General features: G+C 47.6%; 1 protein-coding gene across 6 annotated transcripts in view; it reads left to right on the top strand.

The window, feature by feature from the left end:
* FRMD4A (FERM domain containing 4A) overlaps nt 1-12311 on the top strand; it is a 283978-nt gene that overhangs the window by 245927 nt on the left and 25740 nt on the right. For all 6 annotated transcript variants that reach the window (XM_019487548.2, XM_019487547.2, XM_014607558.3 and 3 more), the window contains exon 14: nt 3713-3854. In XM_019487548.2, coding sequence (XP_019343093.1) covers nt 3713-3854 — 142 coding nt within the window. The remainder of the gene's footprint in view (nt 1-3712; nt 3855-12311) is intronic.

The following is a 12311-nucleotide window of genomic DNA, read 5'->3' as shown; positions in this document are numbered from 1 at the left end:
TCTGCACCCAGCTCTGAGCTGACAGACACTTCCCTGCCAACTTGATGAGTTTTACAAGCCTGTTTTCCTGGGGGACCTGTTAGGGGTTAATTGTTTTCCAATCCTCTCTCGCTGTTTGAAAGACTTGCACAGACATCGGGAAGCTAAGCGCCCTTACAGAGAGCCGGCTGTATCTGCCTGTACTCAAAGGAAGCCACCTCAAAAATAGCATCAGTGCTAGGTATACTCCACACAGTCGCTGGGAGAGAATTTTCATAGAAAAGAGCAATTATTTTTAGGTAACAGCACCCGTTTAAATATGAGCATCGCTGGCATAATGAAATGTGAGCGATGCAGATCTTGGCTAGTGGGGGGGTTCTTCCTCCTTCCCATCTCGTCCTCCGTGCGCTGAACTCCCTACTCCCAGTGAGATTCCAGGTATCCTCTATCTTCTTATCTGCCATCTGTTTCCCCCACTTCCAGCACTGGCTGCAGCCAGGACACTCTGAGCACTTTCCATCTCCCTAGGACCAGCTACAAATAAGGCCAGACCTGTTTGCAATCTGGGGCACTAGCGCCTGCAGGGTTTCAAGGTGTTTAGTCCACAAACTGACAACCAAACAGAAGGATATTCCCCTTTTCTGGGTGAGAGGGTGCCAGGAACTTCCCAGCTTTTGTTGACAGCAGATTGGGTTTCAGCAATGACTGTGTATCTGATGTCCTCTTCACACCTCCCCCCAGCCATCATGAGTAACTCAGGCTTGTTTGCATCCACATCAAGATGCTTTGTTAGGGTATCCCCAGGCTTCCTGCTAACACTTTGAAGTGGGTGCACACAAATACGTTTTAATTTTTTTTTTTTCACTTTGAAGCGTGGGGCTTTCATCTGTCATCTCTGTCTTTAATGGCCAAGCTTCATCAAGTTCTTCTGTCCTAGCTTAAATTTCAGGGATCTGCTGCATTAATCCGGCTGATCACATCAGTGTTATGCCAACACGGGCTTGTTTTTTAAAGCCAGCAATGAGCGTTCCCAGGTGGGGTTGTGAGAAACTTGGTGGATTCAGTTCTCAGGCGTTTGTGCAAACGCCTTTCCCCTTTCAAGTGGCATGGGTTTGTTCCTCTTTACGTTTCACTCTGAGATTCACCTTCCCATCTGTCTGCGCCCTTTAACATCCAAGCAAAATTTAGGGACTCCCAGATTTTGTGGCTGGGTTTGCCAAGAAAAAAAACAAAAAAACCCTGAATTGCTCCAATCTGGGCCCATGCTGGTTGCAGTGATTTTGATTAGATGCAGTGGGATATGGCACAACACTAGGCTTGAATTCTCCTTTCAGAACAAAACCTGAGACCAACCAAGACCTTCTTCTTTTCCAATTTGGCTGGGATATTTTGCCTGGCTCTGCCTTTACATTTTGCTTGATTTAGTAAAAGCCCAATCTTTATTGATTTAGACCATTTTTGCACCAAAATTAAACCAGGGCTTTTCTTCCACATTCTACGCATGGCGGACATCATGGCATGATGAGACCCCAAAATCTTGCAACCCTGTTTTTTGTTTCTCTCTGGTCCTGCATTAAAGTAGAAGATGGACAGTTTCAAGACTTCCAGCTCTCTGAACAATCTCTTCAGAGTGCAAAATCCATGTCCATTTCCCTTCTCTTTTTCTGTACCAAGCAGATAAATGCAGCAAGGCTGAGCGCCAGCTCCATGCAGTGGTGCCCACATCGAGTAGTGCCCACATCGAGTGGTGCCCACATCGAGTCAGTCAGATGTTTTCCCTTGAGAGCTTGCCAGTAGCAGGAATTTCCCATAACATACAGGCCTCGAAGGCTGGGCTCCTCAGCTGTTGGGAGCTTAAATGCGTGAGATTGCCAGAAAATGGGTAGGCAAACTGGGGATGTCCCCAGCGAAACACGTGCAGCACAAAACCCTTCATCCCAGACGAAAAGACCAAATCGATCCCTGATGTCGGTCTGTTCCTGGGGTTGCTGAGGGCATTCTGTAAGACGTCTGACCTCATAGGAATGGCGCTAGGGATCCATTTGGCTCAGGGACTTTAAGAACTGCTTTGAAATTAATCCCAAATGACTGAGTTTCTCTCCAAACAAATGAGACTTGGCAGATCTGTGCAATGATGGCTGTAAAATACTTCAGAAGGGTGGGGGGATTGAATGGCCTGGGGGAGTGTTCATGGGATATAATTTAGCCTCTCACTACTGTGCTGCCAGTACAAATCCAGCCCAGACCTTGTCACTCGCTGTGCAGTGGCCGACATGGAACGAGCCGTGGTGTGAATCCTGCTCCCAAAGGAGCACTTTCTGAAGCACAAAAAACCATGTACCAGTTGGCCTCACTGCCAGCAGCAGAGAGACCTAATAAACCATCTCTTTCTGGAAGTGCTTCCTCTAAGTCAGTGTGGAGACTAGGGCTGTACATGGCAAACAGCACCTAATTGAGAATCATTGCCAATGGCAATGACAGTGATTCTCAATTAGGTGCTGTTTTAAGGGTGCCATGCAGTATTTGCACTGTTAGGGGTGCAAACACCTGCACATGATTCACAGGGTAAACCCAGAGATTTCAAATAGAAATCCAGAGTGTCAAAAACATTCTGACCTGTTCTGGTCTGTCTGAGGTCTTTGAAACAGAAAAATTGCTCTGGTATTTTTCGGGGATGTATTTGGTAGCCATGTTGGTCTGAGACAAAAAGAAATGCAAAAATCTAGAACTCTTGGTTCAGAAATGATACCTTTGATTATAGTTGGTCTAATAAAAAGTACCATTTCTGAACTGAGAGTTCTAGATTTTTGCCTTTCTAGTATTTTTCTGTACTCAAAAAGTGAGTGAATGCCAAGAGCTGGCATTTTCCGAGAGGTGCCTTGAATTGAACTGGGTTGAGAACCACTCCCATCCACACACATGTATTTCTAGCTTGAGTTAAACTTGGAAACACTGGTCTGGTGCAGGACGAGGGTTGAAACAGAGCTGACCTCTGAAGTAGTAATGCAGTGGGGGCAGGGGAAGGAGTGCAGCCGTTGTCTTCAGCTTGAGTTAGCACAAACTCATCACCTGCTAATCCAAGCACTCTGTGCAGCTGGAGTGGCTAAGCCAACTCAAGTGGGGCAACTTGAGCGGACAAAACTTGAGCTCATGGTTGCAGTGAAAATCAGGTTCTGCACAGGCAATCACAGGACCAGTTGCTTGGGCTGTTTTCTGCAGTGAAGCTTTCTACAGGCTGACCAAGTGAAGGTCTCTGTTCTTAGTAGGTATAGGATGGGGCAACGTCTTCCTACAAGTTATTCCAAAGCTACATGTAGAAACTATAGTTGAACCTTGATGCTCAGTCAGATCCAGGTTCACAGTCAAATGCAGCCAGTGAAAAGAATTGTGTGCCCTTTCAGTGCTCAGCCTCTTCAGTAAGGATGTCAAACTATGCTGGCCTTTTTTTTCATGGTTTCTTACTGTATCTCTTAATACGCAGATTCTTGGGACATAGGTCCTTTGTTTAAGGGAGAAGAGTCCCTGGCAATGCAGAGAAACTCACCAATAAGAAGGAGCAATGCCAATTTGGCCCCAGATTCTCAGTGTTAAAAATGTGGGTGTTTGAGGGCTTGCAGAAGACGCTGAGTTGGCTTTGGAGGTCCTGTTTTCTGCTGCAGTGAAAGGAGTCTTTGCTTCTGTGATCCTTTCAGAAATATCAGACTGTATAATAGTGCTCTGTGTCCATTTCCAGTCCAAGATCCATGCTGCAAGAAGCCTAAGCGAGATTGCGATTGACCTGACGGAAACTGGAACACTGAAAACCTCGAAACTAGCCAACATGGGGAGCAAAGGCAAAATTATCAGCGGCAGCAGTGGGAGCCTCTTGTCATCAGGTAAGTTCTTTCCAGGAACTGTCAGAGAGGGGAGGAAGGATGTAATGAGGACAGTGTGAAAAAGTTACCAGATGCTACAGCGATGGGCATTTCAGCAATGAAGCTAACAGCAACAAGATCCTTTCTATCAGCTCTTCTCTGTGTCTACGCATGTGATGATTTGTCTTTCATCTCCCCAGCATCCTTATTAAAAAAAAACAATCTTACCAGCACCCCCAACCTCACGGTTCATTTCCTTTCTCTCCCTGGAGATATCCTCTCCAACCTTCTCAGTTCTCTGCTGTGGCCTGACCTGTCTCCTCTCCCTGCACCTCCAGCACCAGCTCCTACCCACCTCCCTGCTTCTGCCCAGCCTGCCCCCACCCTAAACAGCTGCTTCTGTCCATCTAACCCAGCCACTGGAAGCAGGGAGGAAATAAGCCTGTGTGTGGCTCATTGGGAAGCTCAGGCTGGAGGATTAAAGATGTCTTTTAGCACTGCAGAGACATAATCTGTAGGTAAATAGTACTGCTGTGCCCTGCCTCTGCGTTACTGGTTGCTGGAAGTCAGGCTCTATTTTTATCTACAGCCCTGCCCATCTAGTCACTCAACCTCCAAATACGTGCGTTTCCAGGTTCCTTTCACCTAGAAGCTTCCTGATGTCCCGCACTTAGCCAGTTTTGGGGTTTTTTTGTGGAAAATGGTTAGATGCTCTGTGAAAAAGTTCAGCATCTTCTAGGCTGCAGGGGTGAGTGTAGCTCCTTTAAATGCTCCAGTAATCAAGAACTACAAAAGAAATGGAAGAGGGATTGCTGTCAAGGACAGAGAGCAGGAGACTGGAAGTCAAGAGCTTGGGTTCTGCTCCTTGTCCCCCCACTTCTTGCCTGTGTGACCTGGAGTGTCTTTTGCCCTCCCTGTGCCTCAGCTTTATCATCTGTAAAATGGTGATAAAGGTCTCTTGTAGAAGTGATGTGAGGATGAGTGGTTTGCCAAAGGTTTTGAGCTCCTCAAAGGAAAAAATCACCAGCAGCACAGTTTTATCTACCGTTCTTTTATGGAAGGCAGGGTACAGGTGCGCCTTATAGACAAACCAAATCACAGATACCTACATTTCATGACCAACAGCTCCCTTCATTATTTTACAGTGGGAGTGTCTACATGTGCATTTACGCTGACTTAAATTTACTGAGCAGCAAATTACTATGCAGCAAATGGGAATAGGCCAGCATCTATACGTGCAGGCGTTAAAGCACATTAACGCTGTATGTGGACTGACTTGGGACTAAAATTAGTCCCAAGTCAGTCCACACACACAGTGTTATTGTGCAGTAAGGTGTCTACACATGCATTACTGTGCAATAACTAATTGAGCGTAAATTTGATACCTGCATGATGCAGGTATCAAATTTATGCTCAAGTCAGCATAAGCCGCCATACTTACTGAGCAGTATGGATGTGCATGTGTAGATCTGTGCCCATACTGTGCAGTAGTTTCAGTTACTGCAGAGTAAATGTGCTCATGTGGACGTGCCCAGTGTGTTGTTTCTGTGAAGCATGGGGGATGTTACTTAGATCCATCAAACCCACAATAATGGTAATGTTTGACATGGGAGAAAAATCTCATAATTAGGGGAAAGTGTACCCTTTAATAACACCCAGGCTGCACAATTGAATCCATATTCACTCTCAGAATCAGTGAGGCCCGTGTTTCTCAACCTGTGGGCTGCGACCCAAAAGTGGTTGCATGCTGGAGTGTTGCATCCAGTTCTGGGCACCACACTTTAACAAGGAGGTGGACAGGCTTGAGAGAGTCCAAAGAAGAGCCACATGTATGATCAGAGTCTTACACAACCAGCTATACGAGAAAAGGTTGAGGGATCTGGGACTCTTCAGCCTGAAGAAAAGAAGGCTGAGAGGGGACCTGGTAGCAGCTTACCGTTACGCTAGGGGAGTACATCAAGGGCTCAGTGAGCAACTGTTCACCAGAGCACCCGAGGGGAAAACTAGGAGTAATGGCCACAAACTCCTGGAAGATTGATTCTGGCTCAACATTAGGAAAAGCTTCTTCGCAGTCAGGATGTCCAAACTGTGGAATAAGCTCCCTCCAGAGATGGTGCAATCGCCTACCCTGAAAATCTTCAAGAGGAGACTGAATGGTCATCTTGCTGGGATCACCTAACCCCAGTTATCTTTCCTTTCTGGTGCAGGGGGCTGGACCCGATGATCTTCCAAGGTCCCTTCCAGCCTTACAGTCTATGTAGATGCACCCAGTTTCTCCATCAGATTATCCCCATCTCCATGGAAAGAATATTACTGATCCCTTCTGTCTTTACAATCTATGAATCTATAAATATACAAAGCAGTCGTGAGCAAACTTTAAAAGTGGATCAACAAACTTTAAAAATCGATTCTCCTTTAAAGGAGAAAAAGGTGGGAAACCACGGGTTCTCCCGGGCAGGCTGGCAGAGGTCCAGCCTGGAAGGGGCTGCTTGGGACCCCCTGCCCTACACCCCCTCCCCGCCCCACACACTGGAGGCCTGGGGGCAGTGGGTCAGGAGTGAGTGGCATTAGGTCAGGACTGGCCATTGATGCTTATAAATGGGTCTTGGTGCAAAAAAGGTTGAGAACCACTGAGCTACGCAGTACTGGCCTACAAGCTCGGCATCTGTACCTCCTTTGTGCCTAGCTTCCAACCCCACATCCTTTTGCTTCGGGAGCGTTCAAGAAAGAGTTAAGTTGTGAAAGCTTGGGGAGCTGCGGAGCCGCTTGTTCAGGAACTCCCACCCCAGCGGCGAACAGAGTTGCCTTTCTGCTGCTTACGTCCCTCCGGACCCCACACACAATCCGCTGTTTGTGCCGCGTGTCGCTCAAGCAGTGGCAGCATCTGAGGCCTCGCTCCGTTGGTGTCAGGTTGTTGGGGCTCTTTGCTGGCTTTTTCTCCAGCTCTCCCACTCTTGAAAGTTAACAACATGAAGTAGCCCAGGAAATACTTCTCCCGAGATCCCAACCTGGTAGGCAGCAGTCTCGCGTTTGTGAACACCGCGGGCTGGTAATCCTGCGTCTCTGGTACACGCCAGCTTCCCGCACCCTGAGGAACGTAGGGGGCCTGATTCTGAGTTCGAACCAGGGGGACCCCTTGAGCTCACCAGAGCTAGACCTTGCTTTTTGAGAAAAACGCCAGTGGAACATCTGGCTGAGAAGTTTCTTTAGACCTCAGTGGCATTATTGCTGTGGCAGCCCTGACACTGCCAAAAGCCCCCAAACGTTGCTTAATGCAAATTGGCTTGAAGCAGGAGTGCAGCAGGCCTGGAGGGTCAGCTTCCCTCCTCCCATCTCATTGCTAGGCACATCCATGGGACTCCCTCCAAGCTTTTGCATTTCCTCCTATTGTGCTGAAAAATATGCACACTCATAACAACAGCGTGTTGTTGCCAAGCCATGCAGCGTATGTGTCTTGAGAGCGCGGGAGGGAGCGAGGCCGCTGTAACTTTCCAGGCTGTAAATACAGGGAGTTACCCGAAATCCAGAGGGGAAAATTAAAAACCCTTCTGTTTATCACTGCCGCTCTCTCAATATTTTTCCATCCTCCTTTTCTCCTCGGAGTTTCTTCTTGTCTTTCCTATTCCCATCTCTGCCCCTAGGATGGATAAACCCAAAGCTGTGGTGCAGAACGCACTCGAAAGTACCACGTCTCATCTGGTTTTGTGGAGATACCACATGCAACTGGAAACAATTAGTAGTGGTCATTTTAGGAGGGTCTGGCAGGCCCAGTGCAGAGTAGAGACCATACACATATGGTGAGAGATAATGAGCCCACAACCTCCATAGACAGCACAGACACAGGAGGGGAGCAAGCCTGTAGTATGTAGGGGCAGGAGCGGCAAGAGCTTCAGCCACCATTTGCTGGGACCACCAAAACCCACCATGGCCGGACAATACCCTCCTCTCCCGATTGGGTACAACTCCCCTCACAGGTGGCCCCACTTCAGAAAAACCTATTAAGACCCCTGCATAGGAGTCACAGACCGGGGAAGGGCTTCGACAGGTCATGCCACAAGTCAGGGAGGGAGCCCAGGTCTCCTCATGCTGTCTCCATTGCCTCATCCTCTAGACCACACTCTCTTCTCCTGTCCTTGTCTTTGGCACAACATGGTAAGCTGGATTCCTGACGTTCCCATTTGCATCCCTCATCCAAAGCTTAGCGAGCCTTTTGCCTAGAAAAGGGCCTCAGCCAGCATCCCTGTCAGGTCACTGCCCAGAGCTGAATGCTGTGCCCCAAACCCGGCTTTGAAGGGTTCTGTGCTGGATCTGCTCACCCAAACTTTGGGATGGTGGCTGATCCGGGTTTTGATCATCCCGTGTAGGACTGTTTGGATCTGGAGTTAGTTATCTGAGTCCTGGAGAGAGCAGGGAGGGCCAGCTCCCATCCCATATCATTCATCTCCATGAAGATGCAGCCACATAAATGAGATGAAACAAGGTCCCTGACGTTGAAATGCAGGGCTTTGATTCCTGCCTGTCTTGGCTCTAAGAGCCTTGCAGGGCAGCCCAGATCTCCCTGGCCATGAAGTGCCATCCTGGCCTTTGGACCTGACCCCAGAATCCCGTCTGCCCATAGAAGTCATTTCATCTGGCTGAGGAGAGATCGTAGGACCTGTCTGTAAGAGACAAAATGATGCTTTATCTTTGCACACATAAGTAACTTCCCACCCCGACCTTTCCCTTCACGTGCCCAGCCACGTTTGCCTCCCCTCTGCATGTGGTAGCTTTCCTGTAAATAGGCCTGTTTACATATGAAAATGCCTCAGGCTTACAGATGGAGGCATCCGTCCCAGGCAGGCAGCCCCCGTCCCATCTCCTGAAAACATCCATCACGGCGATCTTCCCCGTACACCACACTGGGAGTTTATTTAGCTGATAAACAGTGACTTGTCCAGTTTCTGTAAAGGCCAATGACCAAAGTGACTAATGCTGACCAGTCACCCTTGCAGGATATCTGTGCACATCCTGCGCTGAACAGCTCCAGACGGATGATGGAAAGGGCTTGAGTGGCAATCTGGCCATGGCTGGAGAGGATATCCTATCTGTGAATCACAGCTGGGAGATTCGGGCTGTTTGTGGTCACTCCGTGCTGTTGTGCCGACATCCTGTTGTGCTGACTCACAGCATCCCCAGGCATGTACCACCCCAGGCATGTACAGGAACTGTATTCCTCCTGGGTCTTGATGAGACCCTGATCAGGTCCAGGAGGCTTGAGCCGGCAGGTAGGCAGCAGGATTCGGCGTGAGTCGTCGCCACAGTTAGAAAGTGTTTTGCTGATGGCATTGGGCACACAAAAGATCTCAAATTGCCCTCTGAATTGCACAGCTGGACACAGCTGGAGGACGGCTGTGGCCTGTGCCAGTGTTTTTTTCACTCTGCTTATTCTTTCCTTTCCACTGATTCACTGTCTGCCACCCCCCACCTCATTCAACTTCAAACTCACTCTACTTGCCCTCCATGTTCCCATCCCTTTCCTTTGTCTTTCCTATTAACTTTCCTCCCCACCTGCCTTTAGTTTCAGTCCACTCCTAGGCTCAAATATGTTTAATGGAGAGAATAAGTTGCTACAATTACACACTGCTTCCATCCCCACCGCAAAAAACCATAGGGAAATGATGGCATGAATATGATATTTACAATCCTTCATTAGCTTTACATTACTTTATTATTTTAATAAAGCATAATATTCATTAAACCACTTTATCTTATATTAAACTCCTTTTTCCTCCCTTCAGCTTTGACTCTCCAGGCTGTCTACAGGGCAGGAACTATTTCTTCCTGTATGTTTTTACACTATCCAGCACAAGGGGACAGGTGGGACCTAGCCTTAGGGGCCTCTAGACCCTCCTGAAATGCAAATTAAAGTCGTTAGTATAGACAATCCAGCTCCAAAAATAAGGAACCAGCAGGTTGTACTGGCTTGGACACAGGCCTGGGAAGTCTGCTATGGACTTGTTGAGCTACCTTGGTTGTCAGATTCAGTTGGGTCATCATGACACTCCTGTGCCTCATGCTGGCTTTATACCAGTGTATAACTCTTGATTTCACTGGAGATTTTCTTGTCTTGCACCAGTATTGGAGAGGGCAGAATCAGAGCCATAAGTCCTATAGGAAGAGTTCAGCAGTGATACAAACAGAGGTATGAAGTATAAGGTGGCTGTCAACTGGCCAGAAAGAATCACATCCCCCTCCTAGATTTCACAGTTCTCATTCCCACTCCCAGGAAATCACCCGGAGAGCTGACAACGGTGGCTGGACCCCATATGCGTGTAAGGCAAAGTAGCATAACAGGAGCCAGTTTGGAAGCCAGTGGGTGTTTGGAGGGCTGTGACTTATGCCCCAGACTGTACACTTAGGAGGAATGGCATGTGGGATTTCACAGAGATTCAAGCAATAGGGTGATGCATAAACTTTGTCTCCAATTCTGTGAAATACTGTGCATACATCAGCGAGGCTGCACCATGCTTAATATTGCTTCATATTGGACCTGTTGAATTTAGTGCCTTGAAAGATTCCTGAAGAAATGGCTGTAACCTACAGCATTCAGCCAACCCCCCTGCCCCCCAAGTCTTCAAAGGCTTGGAAACAACCCATATCATTTTCTATTACGTTCCATCGGGTGGTTCAAAAACCACATAGGAAAATGTGGACTTCTATGTGAATTCAATATGGGAAAAATCAAGGGAAAATGGGCAATATGAGAAAATGCCAAGTCTAGTACAGAAAAATACTAGAGCAATTCTTCTGCTGCATGCAAGGAGCTCAGAAAGACTGCAGCAAGGCAGAATATTTCTGATGCTCTGAATTCCTGTTTGAAAGCTCTGGGTTTATCTTGTGAATCATGTAGGTGTTTGCAGACCTAACAGTGCAGGGGCAGGAAATGAAATATAAGGATATATCCTTCAGGGGTAGGAAAAGTTGATAGAAAGCCCTTTCTGTTGGTCAGCATGGTGGGAATCCCCACGTTTTATGCATTCGCTTTCTCAGATGGCCTGGGTGGACCCCAGACTCAGTGCACTTTGTGGCCCTCAGTATAGCTGATTGCTCCTGGGCAGAGTCTGGCCGGTTGGTTTAATTTCGTTCAGCATTTGTTGATGTGCTCTCCTGATGTGTTTGGATTTTATTTGGGTTGTTTAGAGTTCAGTCAAACACTGGGGCTGTGGTCACAGATGTGCTAGAGGATGGATTTGTGTTACTGGTAAGCAGAGAGCCTCCCCTCGACGTGCTAGGCTCACCATAGTATGGAGCTCGGTTCTGCAGTAGCGTGTCTCGGTTGACTTTGATAGAGTTCAGTCCTGATTTGTACCTGCCTGGGTGAAGAGCGATTCAGACCCACAGCGTCTGAGAGCACACACAAAGAATCCAACCTTGCATTTTAAAAAAATAGAGGGTTCCCCCAGGAGAGCACAGTCCAAACCCCCAGCCCAGGCCCTCTCCGAAAGGCTGCAGAAATAGATACGTCCTGCAAAATGCCTGAGCGGTCATCAGGCCTGAGCTCATCTGTTTTTGCATGAAGGGGTCCTGAACAGTCAGATAAAGCTTGAATTAGAGACCTTTCTCATGTGAGGACCCAGTTGGAGAAACTGGTTTAGTGTCTGAACTGGTAACTGAACTGGTTTAGTGCCAGCGGGACATCAGACAAGCTGAAATGGTTCTGCTAGTCCTCCCCTTGCTTATCCCTCATTGCCATGAATCAGAGTGCTTCGCTTCTAGGATCTGTGCCAGGAACCGAGATGGGATTGGGTGCCAACTAGTCATTGCAAACGAAAAGGTCTCAAGCAGGGCTAATGTGGCTCTTGCACAGATCTAGCACAGCTAGTGGAAACGCAATGAGCTGTTTGTGATGAAAACAGGTCAATTTGATGAGTTGTGTTACAAACAGTCCATTTCCTTATGGCAGACACACCCATAATTGAGCATGTCAATGAAAGCATCCAACTCTTGGGTGTAGTGGATAAAATGTATGTGTTTTTTTTACTGTTGCAACGGAAGTGCCTGTCTAGCTGCTATGGTTGATAGGTGGTACAGATATTAATAGCATTTAAAAATAAGCTGGATTTTTGTCGTGGGGTGGGGAATGGAGAGGAGTGAAAGAGGAAAACAAAAAGAAAAAAGGCGTGCATAAAGTTACCAGAACAGCAAAAGGTAAGGACTAGATAATCATGGGAGGGGACAAGGGGGTCATGAACAGCTTGTTGATGGTTAGTAGTTCATCAGTGTTGGAGCAGGAGAGTTCAGCAGTTCACCCGGCACCAGTAAGTGCTTTCTGTAGTTGTTTTTAGAGTGAGACTAGGGGGATGCATCCTGCACATGAAATGCAAAATGGAAATTCTTCTAGGGAAAAACCTCTTACGTTCTTGTAGTGAAATGCCTTGGTTGGGTTGAACATGTGTTATTCTGGGGCAGGCATACAGGCATAAAAAGAGCCAAGAGCAA

The sequence above is a fragment of the Alligator mississippiensis genome, chromosome 4 (assembly GCF_030867095.1).
Source record: "Alligator mississippiensis isolate rAllMis1 chromosome 4, rAllMis1, whole genome shotgun sequence".
Classification (NCBI taxonomy): Eukaryota; Metazoa; Chordata; order Crocodylia; family Alligatoridae; genus Alligator; species Alligator mississippiensis.
Note: the sequence above shows the minus strand (reverse complement) of the source record. Positions and strands in the feature narration are given on the sequence as shown.